At 46.9% G+C, this 25,676-nt stretch overlaps 2 protein-coding genes across 2 annotated transcripts; both read left to right on the forward strand.

Annotated features, from left to right (window-relative positions):
- Positions 1-14,597: 14,597 nt before the first annotated feature.
- On the forward strand, positions 14,598-16,756 carry LOC149329108 (uncharacterized). Its single transcript, XM_089559175.1, has 2 exons — positions 14,598-14,603; positions 16,358-16,756. The coding sequence occupies exons 1-2, from the start codon at positions 14,598-14,600 to the stop codon at positions 16,631-16,633; spliced, it is 282 nt and encodes a 93-aa protein (XP_089415301.1). The 3' UTR covers positions 16,634-16,756.
- A 6,403-nt stretch (positions 16,757-23,159) lies between these two features.
- LOC149329109 (uncharacterized) lies at positions 23,160-24,656 on the forward strand. The gene is made up of 2 exons (XM_089562124.1): positions 23,160-23,171; positions 24,324-24,656. The coding sequence occupies exons 1-2, from the start codon at positions 23,160-23,162 to the stop codon at positions 24,597-24,599; spliced, it is 288 nt and encodes a 95-aa protein (XP_089418250.1). The 3' UTR covers positions 24,600-24,656.
- Positions 24,657-25,676: the final 1,020 nt, after the last annotated feature.

The following is a 25,676-nucleotide window of genomic DNA, read 5'->3' on the forward strand; positions in this document are numbered from 1 at the left end:
CCAAAACATACCTATACACTATTATAAATGCATTAGGGAAGAACATATTAGTTTAGGACGCTTATGGTCTTCAAGCACATACCATGAAATACTCAAGCCTTTTAGCTTTTCGTTTCTGTTGAAAGGTGACCAGTTCGGCTATGAGCTCAACCTGTGAGATCGCGTTCAGTAAAAAAAATGTCATCCTACTGCTTGCTTGGCAGCTTTAATATTTATACTTCGCAGGCGGCAGAACATAACTGATTACAATCATGGGGGAACGCAGAGTAGACTAGTACGCGTGTATGCAGCCCTTTTTATTTGGCTCTCGGAACTTCCGAGTTTATCTTTGCCCACCTACACGAGACCAGTCTCCAAAAAACGGGCCTGGCGAGAACTACACTTCATCACTTCCTTCTAAGTTAAAAAGAACCAACATTCTTTAAGCCAAACTGCGGTTTCAGAACCTTTGTCGGCCAGTTCCCTATCGCTGTAGTAGCAGTCTACTTGCTCATTTACTGTGAAACGGGACGGGCCGGGCCCGGGCTGGGCTTCGCTCCGGGATTCACGGGCCGGGCCGGGCTCACTAGAGCGATAATTTAGCGGGCCCGGGCCGGGCCCGGGCTTCAAGCCGCTGGCCTGGGCCGGGCTCGGGCTTCAGGTCGCGGGCCCGGGCCGGGCTCGGGCCTCAAATTCAGGCCCGTGCAGTGCTCTAGTTGATGCGTCCAGTGCTGCACCAAGCGAGCAGACAGTAAAGGTTCCTGCTGCGTCAGCCTCAGTCTCTCCGAGCGTCCCTGATGACACAGGGGCCGAGCCTACTGTGTCCCTGGAAAAATCTGAGGCTGAGAACGTGCCACCCTCGGAGCCCGCGCTAGAGCCCGCGGCCAGCGTTGCGGTTTTGAGCAGGGACGCCGACATAGCTGAGGTCGACGGTGACGACAGCAGCTTGACGTCCTCGGCCTCTTCAGTCAACCTCGTCATTGACGAGACTCATCACGTCTGAGGAGGACCCGACGCCGCCATCGTCGTCTTCGTCATCGCTTGTACGAGAGCCAAGATCATCTCCAGACGCTGACCCTGTGCAGTCGCCGTCCTCTTCAACATCGAGGATCAGCGCTAGCACTTCTAGCGAAGAGTCGTCGGATATTGAGATGGTCGCTTTAAGTTCGAGCTTAAAGCGTCCACATGCGTCGACTACGGACTCGGACAATTCTGCCGGTCGGCCAAGGAGGCCTCGTGCCTCCTCTGGTCCTACCCTCCGCAAAAAGTGAGGTGGTTTAGCGCCGTTCGCGGCGCGCTTTGTATTGCCTAAGCATCACGACTGCAGGTTTCATTTTTCATTTCCAAAATGACTAACCTTCAAATTATCACTCTTAACGTGCAGGGGTTGCGCAGTGTTGTGAAGCAGGCAACGGTGGTCGCATTCGCTCGTTCCTCGGGTTGCGATATCGTCTGCCTGCAAGAAACCGATTTTTTTCGTCTCAGTGACGTGTTGAAATTCAAGCGTAGGTTTGGCGTCGATGCCTTCTTTTCGTACGCCAGCACGCGTTCTAGCGGCGTTGGCGTTCTTGTTTTGAACCGCTCATTGTTGCGCGATCATCATGTTACCTACAATGCGCTTGGACGCGTGTTGGCGTTCGACTGCACGTTTAACGCACTTCACCTGAGAATTCTTTGTATTTATGCGCCTGCGCATTCCAATTTGGTAAACGCATTCTTTAAAGATCTAGATGTGTATTTTCTTGGAGGGCGTAATGTTGTGATGTTGGGCGATTTCAACTGCGTGCTCGATACGGTCGCCGATGTGCAAGGCCCTGGTAGGGATAGGCCAGGCTGGAATGCGCGTCAGTTGCGCCGCTTAGTGCACCAGTTCATGCTCACGGACGCGTATGAGCTCCTCTATGGCAACGTCTTTGTGTGGACTTGGCGTCGCGGGTTGTCGTCGAGTAGGCTAGACAGGGCGTACGTTCCGGCGAGCCTTTCGCGGTCAGTGTGTGTAGCTAATGTACTGACGCTGCCATCCTCGCCGGTGCACATATCAGACCACCGCCCTTTTCTTCTATCACTCACGGTTCCGGCGCCTGCAGTATCACCCCATAGACCATGGCGGTTGGATGTACGCATACTTCACGACGCCAGCTCTAAAGAGGGGCTCACACGGGTCTTGCGTTTTTCGGTTGTTGGGGCGGTGCCTGGTGACTGGGACCGTCTGAAGGAGCAGTGGCGTCACCATTGCGCCGCATCTGGTCGAGCCCTTAGGGCTCGCGTGTCAGTTGAGGTGCGTGTGGTGACGGCGAAGCTACGTATTGCTCAACGCACCCCGTTGCCTTCGTCGCTTGTGTGCGCAAGAGGAGCTTTCGGAGCGCCTACAGCGTCTTTTACGTGCCTCCTCTTTGACAGCGGCTGCAAGGCGTTGTCGACGCAGTCCAACTGCTCATCCTGAGGTGCTTCGGTTGGCCCGCCAAGAGCTGTTGTAGTACACTCAAGGTGCCCCTGCGTTTACATCTTCCGCCGGGGCTATGTCCCAACCAGGTGGCAGGAATTTCAGTGCGTTTTTTAGCCATTTCAGGGGTATTGCTCAGTCGGTCATTCTAGTTGATCGCAATGTCGTTTCCGCAGCCCCATTTTTAGCAGGCTTGCCGCAGGTTTCAACTGAACTCCATGACGGCCTTATGGCTGTGCCAACAACAGATGAAATCAAGGAGGCGTTGGACTCCATGAAACGAGGCTCAGCGCCTGGTCCAGACGGCCTTCCTGTGGAGTTCTATTTAGAATTTTGGGATATTGTGGGCCCTATTTTCTCGGAAGTATTAAAAATATGCTTTACTGAGCACGTATTTCCTGAATCATTCAAAAGAGGCCGCATTGTCCTTATTCCTAAAAAGTCTCCTATGTCGACATGTCCGGCAGATTGGCGCCCTATCACCCTGCTAAATTCAGATTACAAAGTATTAGCAAAATTACTCGTTCGTCGTCTACGAGCTCTCCTCCCGCCACTTATTTCCTGCCACCAGGTTTGCTCCATCCCAGGCCGTGAAATACATAGTTTATCTTCTGTAACGCGAGACATCCTAGCGTACACTTTACGACGGCGCGCACAGGGTCTTCTTGTTTCCCTTGATCAGGAAAAGGCGTTCGACTTAGAGCACGAGTACATTTACGGGATGCTGGATGCTTTCGGCTTCCCACCTTCTTTCGTGCTTCTCATTAAAGAGATGTACAGAGATATTTAAAGCACTCTGTTCCTCGATAGCAGGGAAAGTACCGCATTTGATGTTCGCCGCGGCGTCCGTCAAGGTTGTCCGCTCTCCCCCCTTTTGTTTGTCTTAGCATTAGAGCCTTTCCTCTTGGCAGTCAATCGCCACTCCTTTATTAGAGGTCTGGCTTTGCCAGGCAGCGAAGCGGTACGCGTCACTGCTTATGCAGACGACATCACTCTGTACTTAGCTGATGAACGCAGCCTGCTTGAAACTTTAAATGTTTTCCGTGAGTACGCCTCCTTGTCTGGGGCTGCTCTTAATTACTCGAAGAGTTGTTACTTTTTTGTGGGGTCTACCCAGACTCCTATTACATCTTCAATACCTTTGCAGTGGTGCGCGCAGATGCGCATTTTAGGTGTGACCTACGACTGTGCTGGAATATGGAATGGTGTGTGGTCTTCGGTCGTCGAAGATATTACAGCTCGTGTGCGAAGGGCGCAGACATTCGATTTGCCTCTGCTTGAGAGACGCTACCTGGCTCAGTCCGTCATGCTCGGTGCCTTCTGGTACCTCTGCTACACTGTTAAACCACCCCTCCGTGTCATAAGGCGAGTGCAGACTACAGTTTTTTCGTTCTTTTGGTCAGGCGGAACCGAGCTTGTGGCCCGTGCTGTTCTTGGACAACCACGGGAGAGAGGAGGGTTTGCCTTTCCAAATTTGTCCGTCACGTCCTCGCTGTTAGCGTTGAAGAGTATTTTGCGTATCCTGCTAGGAAACGCGTCTCCGGCGCGAATCCTGGCTCGGTACTTTTTGGGCCCTTCTTTACGCTTTTTGGATCCGGCGGCCCTGTTAATCATGGACCCCAGTCAGAGCAACCTACAGCTTTCTACGCTTCATCAGTGGCCTTTTACAGGCATGTAAGAGCAGTAGCACCTGCTGTCAACATCGTTGCAGACCGTGTGGTGGACATTATGGGCACGCTATTGTTACCTGTTGTGCCGGCGTCTCGCCGCTCACCTATGCGCCGGGTTCAGTGGGCGCGTTTAGCGTCGACACCTCTCCCAGATCATCTACGTGACTTTGTCTGGAAACTTGGCTGGGCAGTGCTCCCTACTTGTGATCGGTTAGAACGGTGGGGTGTGTTACGCTCCAGTACCTGTCCGTATTGCCCGCTCCCGGAATCTAATCGCCACGCTACAGTCACCTGTGTTGTAGCGCGTCTTTTGGCGCGCGGTTCATGCAGGATTTCGTGGGCAGGGCATTTCGTGCTTCGTCTCCCGCGGCCGCTTCCCCAGCGGCCGTTTTGCTCGCCTGTTAATAGTTGCAGGTCTTTTTAGTTTATGGCGCAGTCGATGCGCCGCGGTCGCTAGTGGCTTTCGACGCCGAGCTGTGTGGCTAATTCTCGGCCGTCTCCGACGGGAGCTGATCAGTTTTTTGTCCGAGGAACTCTTTTTCTTGGGTGAGGAAGAGTTTCTCCGACAGTGGTCATGCCCATTTATTTCCGTAAATAACGGTCGTCTTGTCTTGGTTTTTAGGCCAAACTGGCGTTAAAGTATCCTTTTCAATGTTTCAATATCCAGTTATTGCCTTTTCGCTCTTCTGACAATCGGTATATATGCATTCCTATTTTACATCGCCCATTCCTGTTAGTTAGAAATGTTTATGGTACCTCTTTAATTGGCTCGCCTTACATGAGTCATGTGTTCTTGTAAATGTGAATGTATCTAGTAACCTTGGCATGTGTACATATGTAAATAAAATTTTTTCTAAACAGGGTAAGCTTTATTCAAAGGCCGGGAACATTTTCTACGTTTTTGTTTTTGTTCAGTCGCAACTAAGAAATCAGGATTTTTAGCCAGTGCTGTGACCTCACAGAGTTAACTTTGTGACTGGTCGGAGAGAACTTTTTAATTCCTTCATAGAGACATAAAGTTAGGTGAAAGCTTATAGCTTTATTTAGAACTCTTTCATATCTATTAAGAAAATTTCAGCCCATAACTGTTCCCCAGAAAATTGCAGTTTGTCGGCTGCAAAGAGTGCGTGTGATAGGAAGCAGGAGCCAATGTCTTGCAGCGAAGCTATTGATGCGTAGTGAGCGATGACATGCAGTGGCTAAACTTAAGAATTTCATACTGCAAAGCTGCAGATTTCAATCTTAGATGGCCGTATAAATTTGACACCATTAAAAATGACGACGTCGCAAAATTTTCTGACAGGAATAGAAATTTGGAACAATGAGCTTGAAAGGCACTCGAATATGAAGGCTGAAGAAACTGATGTGGAAAAACTGTACCTTTTGAGAAGCGTGATTACTTACAGTGTGAAGGGATGATAAACCATTGCAGGTCAAAACAAGGCGGAATAAAAAACCAAAGCTTGAACACGTGCGGAAGAAGACACAAGGTAACCATGCCAACAAAGAAAGCTAAAAAATGAATTCTCGTTTATGTTTCCGAAAAAATCTACCCATATTCACTCCCAACACTTCTGGACAAAAACATTTTTGAGCGGGATACGGCTGATGAGCGTAGTTGTTTCGCATAATGTAAGATTTCGCTATACGACTCAATATATCCAGAGGTCATACGAGAGCAGTGTTGCATTTTTTTTCTCTTAACGTCTTCGATATCCACAAAAGCGTTCCTCATCTGTTTTTTAAGGCAGTCTTAACTGCGTGATGCGATCGACGGAAACACTTTAAAAGGAACATTTTGCTACATATCAGAAGAATAAACCATTACCTTCAATATTTGAATAAAACAATACAATACAATTGTTACAATTTTTTAATTTTCAAAATTTGTGTTCATGAATGTTGGACACGTGCCCTGCTCTGCACAGGTTGCTTCAAAAATATTCCTTTCATAAATAGAAAAAGAAAGCAAGAACTGAAATGAAGGCATGTCAGCCCTGATTCCTCAAATTTGTGCTGTTAACATTAAAGGGAGTTGAGAAAAGTATGACCAGCCATTTGCTATCTGCCCTAGTGGAGGTATGCCGTATCTCTGCATGATAAACCCCAAGTGCATTAGGCACAGTGCATGTAGCCAGGTTAGAAACATTAGGATCTCCAATAGTACCGCCTTTTTCATTCAAACTAGCAGTGAAAGTTTAAAAACTTTGGGATGGCTGTGGTGGCCCGCATTGGAGCAATGCGAAAACAAGACATCCACATACTATATCAACGTCCGTGGCTGTTCTGACGTCTGTGTACTATATCCATGACTATTTTGTGGTTTAAGTCAATTGTTGTCATGTTTTTCGCGTTTCATTAGTTACCTAATTACACCTCATCAACCCAATTTTTCCCAGGGCAACATTTTATCACACACTATATCTGAAAATCACACTTCCAAAGATTTATCTTAAGAGAACGACGTAATCATGCGGACAAAATTGCCGACACTTTTTGCTGACGCGACATGGCCATATAATGCTCTCGCATTGTTAACGCGCTCACTCTTTGGCTCGAGCAGACACTGTTTCGTTGCACTAACGTGCATTAAAAGGCCTTGAAGGGTCATGTAGATGCGAGCGCAAGCGCTGCCAAGACCATCTCGCCGCAGCGGGCAACGTCTGCTTCGTCGTCTGTTTACGACGGTGCAAAGTAAGTTCGCATTGCGAGTGGCAGTCCGGCTCAGCAGACGGTAGCCGCTGTGCTGTGCTTTTCAACAGCCGGTAATGCCGCCGATAAGATTGGTCGGCCAAGGAAAACTGGTCGCGATGTCCGCGGACACGCCACTCTTCTTCGCAACTTAAAAACCAGGCAAGGAGAGTGAGATCCATGGCGTCTAGAATCAAATTCGTAGCCCGTCGCCCGCGGGAATCGCTTCAGCGGATTCCGTTGTTCGACTAAGCGAAGTAAATTGGGGCGCCGTCACGATGACGTAGGAGGAAGGCGGTTCCGTGTCGTCACGCCGCCGTCACCGCGGCTCGAGCCAATCAGCGAAGAGCGAATGCGACATGTCGCAAAACGCGACACCGGGAGAATACCACCCCAGGGTTTCTGTTGGGTGGAGTCTTCTGGAGGGTTAGTTGTGCGGAAGGAAGGGCGCGGGTGATGGGTGAAACTTCTCGAGGTATCAGGTGGGCGGAGGCTGGAGGGAGGGGAGTAGAGATATGCTGTTTTTGCCATTGGATGTACTAAAGGTACCCTGATACGTACCGATCCGGTAGGGGCGCTGGAGAGCGAAGGATTCACATAGACAAAGAGACCATGGCGTATTCCGCGAAAGAGAGCTATACTGGTAAGTAGAAAACCAGCAGAAAGGACGCATTCACAACTATATCAACGTCCGTGGCTGTTCTGACGTCCGTGTACTACAGTTGAACCTCGTTATAACGAAGTTGATGGGGCCTGAAGATGACTTCATTATAGCCGTAGCTTCTTTATAGCCCGTGTGGACCGAACTTCCAAGGAGAATCGTCATCCGCTCGTGATATCTACTATTTCGTTATAAACCGCTTCGTTATAACGAGGTTCGACTGTATAGCGATGACTATTTTGTGGTTTAAGTGAATTGTTGTCATGTTTTTCGCGTTTCATTATTTATCTAATTACACCTCATCAAACCAATTTTTCCCAGGGCAACATTTTGTCACACACTATCTCTCAAAATCACACTTTTAAAGATTTATCTTAAGAGAACGACGTAATCATGCGGACAAAATTGCCGACACTTTTTGCTGACGCGACATGGCCATATAATGCTCTGGCATTGTTAACGCGCTCACTCTTAGGCTCGACCAGACACTGTTTCGTTGCACTAACGTGCATAAAAACGCCTTGAAGGGTCATGTAGAGGGGAGCGCAAGCGCTGCCAAGGCCATCTCGCCGCAGCGGGCAACGTCTGCTTCGTCGTCTGTTTACGACGGTGCAAAGTAAGTTCGCATTGCGAGTGGCAGTCCGGCTCAGCAGACGGTAGCCACAGTGCTGTGCTTTTCAACAGCCGGTAATGCCGCCGATAAGATTCGTCGGGCAAGGCAAACTGGTCGCGATGTCCGCGGCCACGGCACTCTTCTTCGCATGCAACTCAAAAACCAGGCAAGGAGAGTGGGATCCATGGCGTCTAGTATCAATTTCGTAGCCCGTCGCCCGCGGGAATCGCTTCAACGGATTCCGTTGTTCGACTAAGCGTAGTAAATTGGGGCGACGTCGCGATGACGTAGGAGGAAGGCGGATCCGTGTCGTCACGCCGCCGTCACCGCGGCTGGAGCCAATCAGCGAAGAGCGAATGCGACATGTCGCAAAACGCTACACCGGGAGAATACCACCCCAGGGTTTCTGGTGGGTGCAGTCTTCTGGAGGGTTAGTTGGGCGGATGGGAGGGCGCGGGTGATGGGTGAAACTTCTCGAGGTATCAGGTGGGGGGAGGCTGGATTGAGGGGAGTAGAGATATGCTGTTTTTGCCATTGGATGTCCTAAAGGTACCCGATACGTACCGATCCGGTAGGGGCGCTGGAGAGCGAAGGATTCACATAGACAAAGAGACCATGGCGTATTCCGCGAAAGAGAACTATACTGGTAAGTAGAAAACCAGCAGAAAGGACGCATTCACAAGGAGGAGAAGTACACAGCACAACGCTAGAAACAAAACAAACCATTGATGTCCAGCGTTGCCCTGTGTACTTCTCCTCCTTGTGAATTCGTCCTTTCTGCTGGTTTTCTACTTACCGTGCACCAACTGGCCCAACAAGATACGCTACTTCAATACTATGCTTCCTTTCTGGGCATCTTTCTACATGTTCAGCCTCCATCAGACCAGGCTGCCTTCTGCGTCAGCACCATTGCCTACCTCTCCTGCAAAGCCCGGTTTTATTCCCAGTGCATAAAAAACGATCTTCTGCCGCAGGACGTCATTGGTTTGTTTGGTTTCCAGCGTTGTCCTGTGTACTTCTGCTCCTTGTGAATGCGTCCTTTCTGCTGGTTTTCTACTTACCATGCACCAACTGGCCCAACAAGCTACGCTACTTCAATACTATGCTTCCTTTCTGGGCATCATTGGTTTGTTTGGTTTCCAGCGTTGTCCTGTGTACTTCTCCTCCTTGTGAATGCGTCCTTTATGCTGGTTTTCAACTTACCATGCGCCAACTGGCCCAACAAGCTACGCTTCTTCAAAAGAGCTACACTTCTAACGCAGTAACACAGAGAAAGGCGACGCAGTTAACGTGCCCTACAACAACTGTGACGGGCTGAGTTGCACTTATGGTAGACTATAAATTCAACTTCTGATTGCAATCTATTCAAGATTTACACGACCCCAAAAAAGAAAAGCACGACGAACTATACAGTTAAGCCGCTTTTAATGTCAGGCAGATAGGGCTCCCACCCGCCTTCCCAGCCCCCTGCAAATCCACGCCGGATACCAGTGCCATCTTTTTTGAGATGGCGAGGCGGCCTCGCGTGCTACTCACGAAACACGGACACCGCACTTCAGGACCCAGACAGCGGCAGGGCGTTAGTGACACACCCCACCTCCCATAACCGGGAATGGAAGCCCAAGTTTGCCAATCCAAACCTGGATGTAAGCATTGTCAGGCTTCTCTGCTAGCGAAAGCTTTGACAAGTTGCCCTCCACGCCGATGAGCGTACGCGCTCTCGGTCACGGTTTTGGTGCTCGCTTAGGGGTATCGAGAAATATGTATAGGTGTATGCTGCTGAGGTTTACGACACGTGGCCAAAAGTACCGTTTCAAGCAGTACAGAAGAAAGCGAGATGCTTGCTGAGTAAAAAGTTTTTCCGGCACAAGTGTTCATCATCAGCAACTTCTACATCAGCTCCGCCAATCAATGGCAGAAAAATGAATCTCCTTGTGGTCTCCAACTGGCCTTTTCCTGCACCAGACGCGACACACCTGTCACAGCAAACTTGTGGCTCGCTATAGGAGTCATCTTGAAATGGCACCTGTGTAGCAATTAAAAGTCCAGACAACTCTTCGCTGCAAGGCGTGAAGTTCATCCTAGCTGCTGTCTTAAACGCAGTGAACGTGATGAGTATTTATTTACCCTTGCTCTTTCTGGCTTTAGTTTGTTCACATTGTCTTATCTTTGTACTGGGCCGAGCTACGCCGCAGGAAATGAGAGAAGAGGGAGTGTTGGCTCAGGTGGATTTTGGCGGTAAGACCTAAGGATATCCACGTAATGTTTAAAGAAGAGTTTCACGTTTCTTATGCTCCAATTTCTTCGGGAGATAGTTATGAGCCTCTGTGATTCGAGCAACGGAGCAGGCACTGACTGGCCAACTAATTAATTTTGAATTCTGCGGTTCTTTCAACTTAGTCGAAGGCACGAAATGCGGTGTTTTTCTTCTCCAGAGAGGGCACTGTCTCCAAATAATCCTGCAGTGCTCACAAGTGAAGTGGTCAGCTTATTATTCAAATCAACAGGGCGCGAGTGTATGACACTCTTAAGGATCAAATCGCCGACGCATGATGAGTGAAGAATTAACAATTTAACAATTTCTTAGTGGTATCCACGGCTTAAAAAGCGTTGTATGTACAACGTCGGCTACTTTTTATCTACGTCAGAAGAGCGCATACTGGCTGCGCTAAGGGTACGCTTTATTCAAAGGCGAAAATTTTCTGCGTTTTTTTTTGTTCAGCCGCAATCGAGAAATCAGGATTTTAAGCCAGAGCTGTGACCTGTCTGAGTTAAGTTTGTGACCGGTCGGAGATAACTTTTTAATTCCTTCATAGAGACATGAAGTTATGTGAAAGCTTATAGCTTTATTTAGAACTCTTTCATAACTATTCTTAAGAAATTTCCAGTCCATAACTGTTCATCAGAAAATTGCAGTTTGTCGGCTGCAAACAGGGCGTGTGATAGGAAGCTGGAGCCGGTGTCTTGCAGCGAAGCTATTGATGCGTAGTGAGCGATGAAGACATGCAGTGGCTAAACTTAAGAATTTCATACTGCAAGGCAGCAGATTTCAATCCTAGATGGCCCTATAAATTTGACACCATTAAAAATGACGACGTCGCAAAATTTTATGACAGGAATAGAAATTTGAGAACAATGAGCTTGAAAGGAATTCGAATATGAAGGCTGAAGAAACTGATGTGGAAAAACTGCACATTTTGAGAAACGTGATTACTTGGAATGTGAAGGGATTATAAACCATTGCAGGTCAAAAAAAGATGGAATAAAAAACTAAAGCTTGAAGACGTATGGAAGAAGACAGAAGGCAACCATGCCAACGAAGAAAGTTAAGAAATGAATTCTCGTTTATGTTTCCGAAAAAAAAACAACCCTTTATTCCCTCCCAACAATTCTGGACAAAAGAATTTTTGAGCGGGATACGGCTGATGAGCGTAGTTTTTTCATATAATGTAAGATTTCGCTATAAGACAATATATCCAGTGGTCATCCGAGAGCAGTGTTACATTTTTTTGTTAATGTTTTTGCGGTTGTCAAAAGCGTTCCTCCTCTGTTCTTTAAGGCAGTCTTAACTGCTTGATGCGATCAACGAAAACACTTTAAAAGTAACATTTTGCCACATATCAGAAGAATGGACTATAATCTTCAATATTTTCATAACAGTTTGTTACATTTTTTTAATTTTCAAAAGTTGTGTCCATGAATGTTGGACACGTGCCCTGCTCTGCACAGATTGCTTCAAAATATTCCTTTCGTAAATAGAGAAAAATCAAGCTCTGAAAGGAAGAAAAGTCAGCCCTGATTCCTCATATTTGTACTGGGAATAATAAAGAGAGTCAAGAGAAGTACGACCAGCCATTTGCTATCTGCCTTTGTGAAGGTATGCCATATCTTTCCATGGCAAACCTCATGCGAGTTAGGCATAGTGCGCGTAACCGGCTCATAAACGTTAGGATCTTCAGCAGTCCCACCTTTGTCATTCGAACTAGCAGTGAGATGTTAATAACGCGCTCACTTAATCCATTGCATGCTTCAAGCGCAGTGTGTTGCAACCATTGGGAGTCATAGCAAACAGATGTCTATCATAATTTGTGCTGCCAAAAAATACCGATCGTCCTCATATGCTCGAATAAGCGCCCACCCACCTTTTTCTTGCTATTCTGAATTCACACCCCTCCCCCCCCCCCCAAAAAAAAGAAAGAAAAACGAGCAAGCCCGCATGCGATTATGTCTCGCATCCGAGTAAAGTTCAAAAACACATCAAGCGCCCATTGTTCGGAGTCCTTGCTGCGCTAATCGTGGAGGTAGGGGAGTGGTGTGAATGCGGCAGTGACGTCATTAAGACGATGCGCCGAAGAGCAAGGTCAAGCAGTTTCCAAAGGAAACCAACAAAATGATCCAATGGTTGCTGTCGCGGTGATAGGTTCTGACGTGGGCGACAGTATCGGAAGGTGTGATACGGGAATCCTTCAAGGGCTGCGCCATTGCCACTTGCCTGGACGGAATGGGATCGGGAATGGGATAGGGAATGAGATCGGGACGGATTGGGAGCTGGAATGGGATCGCCATCCGTGCCCGAGGACTGCGGTGCTTTTACCGACGTGTGCTTGAAGCTCATGCTTCGTTTGGAGTCGGAAGAGTTGTTCGGCGGATTGAGTGTCAGAGATTAGCCGTGCTTTATTCACTCTGTTTTTCATACCTTTTAATAAAATGTTGAAAGTTTACCTCTCGCATTTGCTGCGTTTACGCAATACCAGGCCCCCATCCCTCGGTGGCCGCAATTTTGATTTTAATGAAAGGTCGCTGGACCAAGACCCCACCGTATGCCCGTTCAAGATTTTCACGCCTGGACCTAACAAGCGCCCATCCCCCAATAATTCGCGATTATCTTCAAATTTTAGGTGGGCGCTTGCGCGGTATTTTACGGTATGCATTAGAAGCGCATTTGAATTTATCTCAGAATAAATGATTCTCACCGTTGAAGAAAGTGACTACGTACGCAAGATTAGCGTAGTTCATCCGCTTGTAAAAACGTATGGGAGGCATCACCAAGTGAAGATGACACTCAACAAGATCGCGATAAACACGCAGTACTTTTCTGTTACGTAGCAGTCGGCATAACAATGTAACCTGCATGAAAAAGACAAGACTGAGAGTAAAGCAAACAATTTCCAGTCTGTGCTGTCTTTAAATACCTGAAGGGTAGCAATCACCTTCCCAAACGCATTAACTGCAAGCTCACAAACAAGCAATTAAAACAGAAAAAAAGACCACAAAAGCAGAAAGGAGTTGTCGCGCTTCTGATCGCGAGCAGTTTCCGATAATCATCTGTTCTGCCCGCTTGAACACCGTGGCCCCGTTTTGGCGGTCATTGTTTTTCTAGTGGCGCAGCCGACAGGATCAAACACGCTCGCTTTGTTCACTCAACGGACCTCATTGACGCCGAAACAAACAGTCCTGTCAAGACTGATCGACGCTGCGAAGCTTCATCCCTTCCTTATTTACTTTTTTTCCACTGCATGTCAAAGTGACGCTGAGGTTGAATGCGTCCAAGTAAAGCATATACAGCCCTTTAGCGCCTGTCAAAGTTTCAAAGTCGCAGTCATGTCTGCATGCGCCATCTACGAGACATTATGGCGTCCCCCTAGGCTTATGCCGCTGGGCAAAAGGATTTCAAGAATCAATGTCGACGGTCGGATCAAGCAGTTAACTTAAAAAAAGAAACAAATATTGCAGGAAACTCAAGTGGCGCAAGAACGGAAACTTGCTCCCCCGCCACGCCCGCGCCGCATTCCAACACTTTAACCGCGACGTACGCCTCGATGCCGGAGCGATCAACTGACACTCTCAATGCCCGAAAGCGTGCCCCCCCCCCTCCCCTTCTCTACCCCACGCGAACAATTCAAAAGCCCGTTGTTTTCTCCTCCCGGTTGCCGTCTAGGAGCTGAAGGTGCGGATTAAGCGGACCGTGCCTGGTCTTTGTAAGCGTTTTGCTTGTGCGAAGGCTCCCCCGAAACTGGTATTATTTCGGCGTCCGCCGATATTCGACCGCGCTCAGTGGGTGACCTTTAGTTCGTCACCGGATTGGCCCGTTTAGGGGAGGCAGTATATAAACGCTCTGGCTGGCTTACGAAGAGCAGTGCGCCCTCGATCGGCAACTCAGCAGTAGTTCGCTATGAAGACCACCGTGAGTATCCGTTCTACCATTGGTCCACCGATTCTTTGGACAAGCGCTTGCCCGGTGTGCGACATTGCCCTCTGGATACGATGTGGGAGGTGCTGCGGCTGACGTTCGGATTTGGCTTGTGCAAGTCCAAGTCGCGATTTCCTAGGAATAGTTTCTTTGATATGATACACAGTATGTGGGGTTTAGCGTCCATAAGCTTAGAGGATGGACTCTGACAGACGCCATAGTGAAAGCCTGGGGTTCGGTATCTACCACCTGGCATCCTTTAGCATCTACTGCAGTTGCAGAGTCTTCGGGCAGATTTGTATTTGGTCTTCGTGGAAATACGGCCGCAACGGCTCGGATTTGATCTCGCGATGACTGTGAGGTGCGCTGTGAGGTGCGCATCCAGAGATGACTGCGAGGTGCGCTTATAAAAATCGTTGCTTAGAACTCGCAGTTCGGCATATCTTGATATTTGGCGGATGGTTTAACTGCTCTCAAATGCTTGGATTGCAAGCTTGACTTCCGTAACAAAAGGAGCGCATACTATTGTGGTTACTAGTTGAACAAGAATGCGAAATTTTCTTGCTTTGCATACTTACAAAAAAAGGAAATGCTGTAGTGATTCTTAGGAACTCGTGAATGAATTTACGCTCTTTTACGATCGAGCTCCTTGCCGGTCAAGTAAGACTATAACGCAAAAACCATGTTCAAGGAAAGATGCATTGCAGAAACAGTCATGAGCCATATAATAGTATAGCTTCATTAGCCCCTTTCTCTGCAACAAGCAGAGTAGACTTCACAGTAGTTTGGGACCGAAAACTCCTTGCACATAATTTCGTTGGAAATACGTTTCCATGCATGCACACAACGTACTAGGTCTCGCAGCTTGCAGGTTTATGTGAGAAAGTTGGCTTAAAGAGAAACCTTTTTGTGAGGCACCTCCAGTCACCGGCCACATGTAGCTCTTCGCCGTGGTCAGCTGACCCTCCTGTGCACTGGGAGCTTGTCTCGCGTCTCGTGCTAACTTTGTTGTCATCGTCATCAAGTGGGACGCGGGGCCGTAACAGGTTGTCAAACACTTCAACACCTCTCTGTATGCACCTATGGGGGGTTTGTAAGTACGTGAAAAGAACGGTTGCGCAGCATTATGACAATGGGTGGACACCTTGATGGCACCGGGAAGGAAGGAGTTCAAGTATGGGAGCAAGGGGCCGAGAATTAAAAACAAACGCCAACGTTTACGGTTGTTAGGGTACCGGTGGCTTGCACAATTCTGTGAACCTCAAATTACCCGAGTAGCACTAGCAGCTGCAAGCACTGTTCTCAGAGCACCCGCTTTTAAAGAAGGGGCAGCAAGCGTGAAATTCCTTTTTTTTCTAAATTCCATCCCTCAGCTCCATTTTTCTTAAAGTAGGCAGAAGAACAGAGATAAACATTTAATTTTTATAACTACTTTGACTCCATTAACTGCTGTCTATTGGTCCATTATTTAGGGAAATCACCAAAGTAGAGTGTGTCTACATTTAGGAAGTAATTAGTCATTAGCATCCCCCCGAGCACGACCATACAGCTACAAAGGAAAGCTATACAGCTTTGACAAAAACTTCGCGGTTGAAAACTTTGTCCTGGCACCGGGTGATTTTCTTCAACAGCGAAGTCTCCGCGAAAGCTTTACAGCTTGATTTCGTAGTTGTATGGTTTTGCTGTGGTGGTTGTTATGAAGTAATTTCTCCTTTATCAGAATTTTTGTTTCCTCTGCACTGTCTGATCGACTCACCACGCATTCCTTTCCGGTAAGTGGTGTTCCACACTCTGATGCGACACACTCCAGGTGTAGACCCCCTAAGATTCTTTACAGTACGCTGACAGCGCACAGCACGTGGGCGATGGCACAGCACAGAGGTGTTCTAGCATTCCACCTCCGTCGAAATGCGGCCGCCGCGGCCAATACTCGAAGCTGCCATCTTGAGTTCAGAAGCCATACGCCAAAGCCACTCAACCACCACGGCTGGTCATTGATGTGTATGTCTTAAGATAACTGCACTAGTTACTAAAGCCCAGAACGAGCTTCCTGTGGTTGTGAAACATCTAATGGCCTTGCAATGTGGTTCTTGTCGTTGCCCTCTTGCAGCTGTGCGCCCTCGTCGTCCTGGTTGTCCTGGCCGTGGCCAACGCTGGCTACTACGGTCACGGTTACGGCCACGGAGGCTACAGCCACGCCATCACTCACCATTACGACAACCAGAGGGCGCACTACGGCTACGGAGGACACGGCGGCTATGGAGGCTACGGTGGCTACGGAGGTTACGGAGGCTATGGTGGCTACGGAGGCTACGGTCACGGCTACGGGGGCTACGGCCACGGCTACGTCGGATACGGTGGCTACGGCCACGGCTTCTACGGCTAGGCTGTCCAACAACAAATGACCGATATCTGACTTACGGATGACATGGGCGCGCACAATAAACGAGTGGTCTTCGCTGTTTATTTCCTGGTTGTGTGTTGCTGCTTTCAACAAGGTTGCGGTAGTTGGTTCAAAAGTATATGTCGAAGCAATATGAAATGAAACCGGTATGAAACCTGTTCAAATGAAACATGGCATTGGCATACAGTGAATGAATACCGTCTATGTGACATAGCAACTCTTCCGCCCTGAGTACATCTTTTGCGCTCACACGGCCCTTTATTGCCCTCGGAAATTCGAGCCGGTTAAAGGAAAAATAAGGTTCTTGTGCTCATAAAGAGCTTTCCGTATAATATTGCTCATGCGTATAGATCATTCGGTGAGCCACATGCACAGCTTTCCTGCACATTCACCAACTAACGTCACCTGTTAGCCGCCAGTAGCACATACAGCGTAAGTCGACGGGGATATCTTAAACATGCAGTATTAAAAATAAAAGGCATACTGTTAAACAGCTCAAACAACAGTTTGTATATATCCATAAGGAAAAAGGGTGCGGGACTCTTTAAAGCTGCAAGACACTTCAAACATTTCTGCTTGACCACATTAACAGTGGCTTCTATAGGAAGGAGCATCAGCTGTAGATTGTCTTGGAGCTCTTTCAGTCTTGCAAATGGTTGGTCCACATCAGCCTGTTTTTTTTGTGGTATTTGCAATGATAAAACACGAAGATAAAATTATGAAGAGAAGAGCAGGGGCTTTCTGTACAAGGAAGTACCGGACACACTTCTTTACCCAGCTGTCTCTAGTTCTACATGCGGGGAAATTCACTTATAAGGCTGAAGTCGGTAGAGTTAAATTAAAACCGCGTGTCATTACCTTTTAACGTTACCCCCAAAGGCTCTCAAAGGAAAGTATTACTAAGGGGAGGGGTAGTACGTGAGGGCGGAGCCATCTGATAACACTCTGAACAAACTGAAAATTAATAAACAATATGCCGAAACCTAGAAAAAAAAACTCAAAGTTACAAACAGAAGGACCAAGTCTAGATGCACAAAAAATGACAAAGAGCCCGAATCGGTGACAGTACATGTTTCGGTCACAACAAACGACCTACTGAAATTTTTTCGATGGCTGTTTCAGAGGTTATCAGTGACCGCAGACTGTTTCGTTTAATGATAAGGAGGAGAATGCATGAATAAGTTGCCGTAAAAAGAAGTGGCGGGTTACACGGTTATCTGCGAAAGGAGGGATAGATGAAAGAAATCTTCTCGAAGTGATGAATGGTGATAAAGTTAATCGAAAAGTTTTAAGCAAGCACTTTATCACGTTGCGATAACTTTCTTATTTCGGCACGTTCTTTTCGGAAACCGTAAAAAAAATAAATGTGAGTAGTCGGAGATGATAAATATAAGAGCATGATTCTGCAAGGATTTGATATTAGCCATGAGATATGATTGTCGAGGGCCCGAAAAGGCTTCGCCGTATTTAATTTCAGGCGAGATTGCGGCAGTGTAGGCAGGATTTTTAACGTGCATGGACGCGTCGACTGCAATTAAACGAAACGTTTTGTTTTAGAGAAGTTTAATGCTATTGACCATCATGAAAACCATTTGGTTAGCGCAGCCGGGTATTATTGAAGAGTAGTCGACCAGTCTACTTAGTAATCTTCCGGTTTACTACGCGCTCATTAGCAAATGATCCAACTGAAAACTTTACGCATCTAGGTAGATCATTAATATTGAACCGAAAAAGCAACTACCGAGCACGCTACCTTGGGGTAGACCAGATCTTACGAGAAGAGAAAAGTTAGTTTTATTAACTCAAGTGAACGACGAGAAGTCTTTAAGCCATGAGAGAACATAAGAGAGAATATTATACCGCGTTAGTTTCTGTAGTAGAATGCGATGTGGAACTCGGTCGAATACTTTAAAAAGGTTGAAGAATACTGCGTCAGTTGGAAAGGCTGCGCCAATTGTTGCGTCAAGTAGCAAAGCCAACGAGTTGCTCATCGCACGGAAAACTTGTGCTGATACTGTGCTGGTACTTGCAAATCTTGCTTTGTTCTTTTAGATAGGTAATGGCTTGGCTATGAGTGACACACGCAGTAATTTTGCAAACGGTGGTGGTTAATGTGATGGGTTGGTAATTAATCGAACAAAACAATAACCGGATTTGAGAGATGACACACTTTCGGATACTTGTCAGATATCTCAAATAAGCGAAGAGATAGCGATTGTGAGAACAAGCTGCATGAAATTCTGAAAACGCTTTTCGGTGTACTCTTCAGTATTTCATTGTTAGAAACGAAATGACCTGAGCTACCGGGAATTTTAAAATTGTTTACGAAGCGATGATACCTGCCTCGCTCGTAAATGCGATGTGTTGATAGCTGAAAGAAGAATGATTACTGGTTTTGAAAAAGCTACAGCTTTGGCTATACCACCCAGTGTTTGAAATTAATGCAACGCATAATGACTGCGAGAATAGGCAGAGTAAAATACTCTAAATGCTTTTGCTATTAAGTGTTTTATTGTTAAAAATTTTTTAGGCATGAAAGTATTTTCTATCTACTTGATGTGATAGTAGATGAACAAGTATTTTCGTTCGTAAATACTGATGTGAAGGTGCTGCTAACAGCATGAGCACGTTTAGCTTTATTAATTGTGACACTGTTGATATCAATAAACGTGATGGTGTGATGAGTTATAGGATTTTCTATAGGTCAGAACTTGCGAAGGCTGTCTTTCAGCTCAGATAGAAATTATGATTGAAAAAATGAAAGCAGTAGTATTTGAGTAGCGACTGATACCTTTAAATAATTTTTGTGCCTTTCTCGTTAACTTCAGGGCCGTTTTTTAAATTCCAGTTGGTAGAAATCTTTTTTCCGATTACCGAAATGTCGTAAAAATGATTTCTGTGTTCCCTTGCTAGCCAGCCGACCGGTATGTTCGCAGATGTTGCAGCAGATATGTCCTCTAGCGCTTCAATGCTGTTTGTTGACCTGGTTTGCTGGACAGCACATAAACAACGTTTTTTTTCTTTTCCCGCGGAACTGAATTCCGCGAACTTTTGTCCGTCGCTGCTGTATACAGTCAAGTGCAAAGCTCATACCGAGGGTGCTATTTTTAGAACATCAGGCCGTAATATACCCCCACCCTTTTTTTTTTGTTCTGATGCGTATGACATCCTTATTGATATCTTCCCCGGGTCAATATGTCGAGCTAGAGTCCAGCATACCTGTCGTCTGTATATTTCCGCTCTTGTCCGTTTTCCGCTGAGAAATTCCACCACTCTTTAAGGTTCCTTTACTTACAGGGTAGTAATTGCTGAAATTTGCATCAAAAGAGGCTCAAAGCTTAATCACTACAAATGAGTGGTCGAACTGATTCTAAGGATGGCAGAACGTGGGAGATGACGTGTGACTTCGCGGTGCCAGCGGTGCATGCCCAGCATGTCGCCACTTACGTTAATGCTTTTTCTGCCGTACTTCGGACTCAACTACGCTTCATGGCCCACTAAACTACGCGACACAATATGACATCTGAGCTGTGGAGGCATATGTAGCGGTCATCTGTATCGCTGAAGCAGTCGTAAGGACAGCAAGCAAGCGCTGCTTCCGAAACTGAAGCCCATTTCATTCGGTGAGTCCGCTCCTTGCTGCACGGCTGCTAACATTCTGCTTGAATGTAGAACGTTGGCCCTCTCCGAAGCGCACCGCTTTTGCAGTAGGCGTTAAATGAGTTTGGACGCCGCCGCAGTTGCATGGCCGCTGCTCTAAAAAGCAGCGGCAAAGTTTGGTTCGCTAGTTAGTGACCAAGAATTTTAAAGGCGATTCATCCGTTGTAAGACTGAAGATCAGCGTCAGCTGGTAGTGGTTTCTGCTTTACATTTGTTTGCTTTTAGAATGTATGAACTGTGAAAGTATCAGCCCTACCCTCGGCTTGGTGATGTTTCCGCGCCCTTGCCTATCTTTTTAAAAACGTGATGAGTCTTGAGCGCGAGCTTCCGTACGTCGTTGTTGAGCTTTACACAGGGCACTGATGTCAGCGCGACTCACCTGCCACGCCATCTGTACGTTGCGGCTCCCTCCGTATGCGCCGCTTCGTCGCTTCTACGGCGGCGCCCTCTACGCTGGGGAGTTGTTATTCGCTCCGGCACACCCTATCCACGCCACTGAGTAGCTTTGCGCTACGGCACCTACCACCCCCCTCCATACCAATAGCGCCTTCCCCATATGTACTTCTTGCACGCTTGCCTTCTGTTCGTCCCTTTCTCTTTTTTTCTTTATTATTCGAGCCCTTCCTGCCTCGGCGGAAGTAATTGTTTTTAGTCTTATTGCTCTTGCGCCCTTTCACTTTGGGACTTCCTACTGTACTAACTTTTTCACGAAACTTACAACTCATTTGTATTTCGTTTTAATAAACCTCCAAACGTTCAAAAAAAAAAAAACCACCAGTTTTATATTTAGCGTTCGCGGACGCTTGACATGAGAGTGACGATGGTCGACGCTCGATGCAAATGCAAGACCGTTTCCGTGGCAGCTAGCGCAGTGAAAGTGCACTTACGAACTTAATATATTATATCTACACTGGGTTTATTAGGATACGTCAATTTTATATTAAATGTGCTGGAATTTTGCTCAAAGGAGTGGTTCACAGAACCTTGACAGAATTCTGACGCAGATGACGGAACGGGAAAATTGCTCTTTTCAATGAAACAGAATATTTCAACAATCGGCCCTGCCGCTTCAGCCAGTCGGTGACCACTTGAGGGATCGATCTCTTGGGGTACTGAATTTATAATGTGGGCCCAGGTACTCAATGCTGGAGAAGCCCACAGGCTCAAGCCCTTCCGCCAATATACGATAATATATGACGACTTAAAACGAGAGATAAAAGTAAATGGCATTTATGAAGGCGTAGAGGAAAAGGGGTCATACACTTTTCCGCAGAAGCAGCGGTTTTCATGATCAACTTTCAGGAGGGTCGTGAGGCTTGCATAATATATCCATGGAAAGCACGTATACTTAATCAGTGGCTTGGGTCAGAAAACAAACTCATTAAAAACTAGCGAAACATTGAAAAGAGGATAAGAAGGGATTGCTAGAAGATGAGAAAAAGGCAGGGCCTGTCGATTGGCTTCAGAGTGGCCACTATCACTGCATGTGCAGACGGGAGATAGGGAGGGGGGGGGGATGAATTTCAAGAAAGCGAACTGAAAGAAGGTGTGTAGAAGGTTACTAATCATATTTATAGCCCACGTAAATGAACACAACTTCTGTGGGCGTTAAGAAATAAATAAGTGTTTGTACAATTAATTAACTCCTTTTCATTGCGCTCTTTCCCTAAAGGTCATCGGAATGGTCGGATTGCTCTCGCTAACTGAAAAATATCGCGCAGTGGACAGATGTATTTCTCGGTGAAATATGCATCTACTACTTCCGTATCAGCCACTGCGGAAGTAACTGAATTTCAGAATAAGTTACTGAAACCCGAACAGATTCAGAACGTTCGACAATTGTAGAAAAAACAATAGTACTTGGGAGGTGTTAAACAGCCTTGTTGGTATAAAACAAAAACATTGTCCAGACGCGATCAGTGCAAAGTACGAAACACAAACGGGGATTAAAAGGCAGGAGGCATCCAAGATACAGATTTTTTGGCAAAGTAAGCAAATATTAGCAAGCCTAACGTAAGATCATATAAACGAGAGTAGGTCAGAAGGGACGACGTCAGGAATTACAAGTAACAATGGTCACCTTTCTAACAGAAAACAAAAAGTCAAGGTGCTAAATATGCGTTTGAATTCCGGTGGCACTTTAAGGGCCGAAATCTGAGGAGACGACGTGAAGGAGCCTGGAACAAAATAAGACCGTGTTGCCGTAGGTGGGTGTGATCACGAACCAATTATATAGTCTTCAGCATCTGAGGATTATTTCAGCGAATGGATACGGGATACACAGCGAACGGCTCAAGAGATTTCATCTCAGCATTGTTCCTTTCATATCTCAACCAGATAATAATCCATCTTGCTTGTTTTACTTTCTATCTAATTTATGAAGTGTGGAATACCCATGGATCTTTCCAGAGACAACCACAAACTGAATAATTATGAAAGGTTATCTGCATAGACTACTCTTTTCAGGAGATGCTTTACAGACGGAACCCACGATTTGACGACGGGAAAACTGCAAAGTACTATATGACTGGAGTAGCCGGACACTTTAAGCCTCTACGAATGCGCTCCCACTAAGAACGTAGGCGCATTGTTCCTTTATTTCTTAAGTTCTCGCGCAACGGTTAGCTGGTGTTAGGCGAAGCGTACCGGTTTTTTTTTTAAGCGCCTCTTTTCTTTCTAGCGTCAGGAAACCGGAATACGCTTCAATTCCTAGGATAGCAGAACGCGCCCCGCGTGACCCGTAATACTACGCGGGATAGGTCCGCTCAGGCGAAACAGTATATATAAGACGCGGTAGGCTCCCAAAAAGGCAGTGCTTACTAGCTCAGCAGCTCAGCAACCGTTCACCATGAAGACCCTTGTGAGTATCCACTGCGCTGCCTTGCTTGGGATGTGGACATGGATATGGGCCTCGGCATCGGATGCTATGCCAACCATGCTGAGAACAATCCTTCGATATAAAAGCGCTACGGTGATGCAACTTAGAGGACCTGTTTGATATCTTGACCTCGAAAACTGTGACAGTGCAGGCTATGCTGCAAACAGTGATGTACCTTTTCAAGGAAGACACTGGGCATTGCATTCACATCCTAACCTGCAAACAGATCAACATTTTAATTGCGTAGCGTCTGTGGATGCATTTGTTTCAGCTGCAGTAGCAACATATGGCTTATGGCAGTTAGACATACTGCGTGCGTTTAGAGTTGCAGTTGATCAGGCTTTCCATTATTCACTAAAAACAGAAAACGCAGAGCAATGATTTCGTTTCAAGCCTTTTTCAGACATTTGCCACTGAATCAATAAGGTCTTATTCCAGAGCCCAGCTTGAGCTGCAAGATTGTGGGGCGAGGGAGGGGGGGGGGGGGGAGGGGGCGGCGGGAATCGTTGATGACGATGATGATAATGAGAGAAAGAATGAGTCCAGAGACGGAGAGAGGCCCGAAATGTAAGGTACATACATAGTTGGTGCTGTTAAAAGCGTAATACATATGCATGAGGCGAAATTACAGCATGTGAAATATGAGTGAATCAACTTAAGCGCTAGCAGAAAAGCGTTTTACAGACATGTACTCACTCTCACAGCTTGCGAAAATGGCGAAATTGGACCAAAAGTAGTACGAGTGGTCGGAGGTCCCGTACGAAGAAATAACAAGGCGCACTCATGCACACTTTTCAAAAAAGCAGTACTGCGGGCAATTTTAATTCATAGTAACTTGCATGCTGCAGCCCAAGCAAATTCTTTAGTATCCTTAGCTCAAGCTGCTAGACTGCGCGCTGATTTGAATTTCCTAGTAAAATCAACAAGTATATCAGGTTACTTGAAGCTGGCTAACGGTTTCTTCAGGTCTTAGAAGGCATGACTTGTTGGAAACTGAGCAGAACAGGTAAGGCTTTGGGACTGAAGGTGCAAGTTGGGTTTGTTATTAATATTTAATGTGTGTGAAATATTCTAATGCGTTAGTTTATTTTCTAGTGTCTGAGTTTTGCACTGAATGCAGTTTTCATCATGCAGCTGTGCACCTTCGTAGTCCTGATTTTCCTGGCAGCTGCCAATGCTGGTTACCACGGCGGCTACGGCCACGGAGGCTACAGCCACGCCATCACTCACCACTACGATAACCAGAGGGCGCACTACGGCTACGGAGGCCACGGAGGCTATGGAGGCTACGGCGGCTACGGAGGCTACGGTGGCTATGGTGGCTACGGAGGTTATGGTGGCTATGGAGGGTACGGCCGTGGATATGGTGGATACGGAGGCTACGGCTACGGGCACGGGTTCTACGGCTAGGATGTCCAAACTATGAACGAACTCTCACGCAAGGACAAACAACATCTGTACAGTATATGGAGGATGCAGTGGCTGCGGAAGCTACGGCCATGGATATGGATGATGCGATGGCTACGGCCATGACTTCTACAGCTGAGCTGCAGTGCCTGTATGCGAAACCTGTCGCTTGGAGCTCGTGGGTGTGCGTAATAAAGTACTGTCATTTATTTCTCCAAATGGCGCATTTCCTGGGCATCTATACCAATGTTCTTTTAAGAACTCTTGTATTACGTCGTATTGTGCACATTCGTTGGAGATAGCCTTACAACGCACCTCTGGAGATAAACGTAATATCTCCCACCTAATATTTGCGCACGTGATGCATTAATCTTGGTTTGGTTTATTGGGGTTTAAGGTCCCAAAGCGACTCAGGCTATGAAGGACGCCGCGTAGTCGACGGCTCCGGAAATTTCGACCACCTGGGGTTCTTTAACCTGCATTGACATCGCACAGTACACGGGCCTCTAGAATTTGGCCTCCATCGAAGTCCAACCGCCCCGGCCGGGATCGAACCCGCTTCTTTCGGGTCAGCAGCCGAGCGCTATAACCACTGAGCCACCACGGCGGCAACCAACCAAACAAAATCAGCAATTATCTTGCATAATCAGGTTTTGGTGTAGCCCTCTACTATGCATCAAGCTTGAAGAGACCTTTGTAAGACGTAAATGAAGGCTGTAGCTAAGCAGCACTCCACGCCTTATATATGATATGCGGCCACAGGAAGAATTGCCGTGCCCACGTAAGCAATACTCCTATCGAATTTAGGACTAAGAGGGGAAAATAAGTGTGGGTATGTACGTTTGGGAAACACATTTCGCGGATGCATGAGGAAAATGGCATTTAATTGGACAATAAATGCTGATCTACACTAACGAAAGGTTCGCCAGAAATGCTATTAAAGAGGACATGCCTTCTTCCTTAAATGCCGCCGCGGTGGCTTAGTGGTTATGATGCTCGGCTGCTGACCCGAAAGACGCGGGTTCGATCCCGGCCGCGGCGGTTGAATTTCTTTGGAGGAGAAATTCTGGAGGCCCATGT

Source organism: Amblyomma mixtum, chromosome 9 (genome assembly GCF_055824585.1).
Source record: "Amblyomma mixtum isolate Tamu chromosome 9, ASM5582458v1, whole genome shotgun sequence".
Classification (NCBI taxonomy): Eukaryota; Metazoa; Arthropoda; class Arachnida; order Ixodida; family Ixodidae; genus Amblyomma; species Amblyomma mixtum.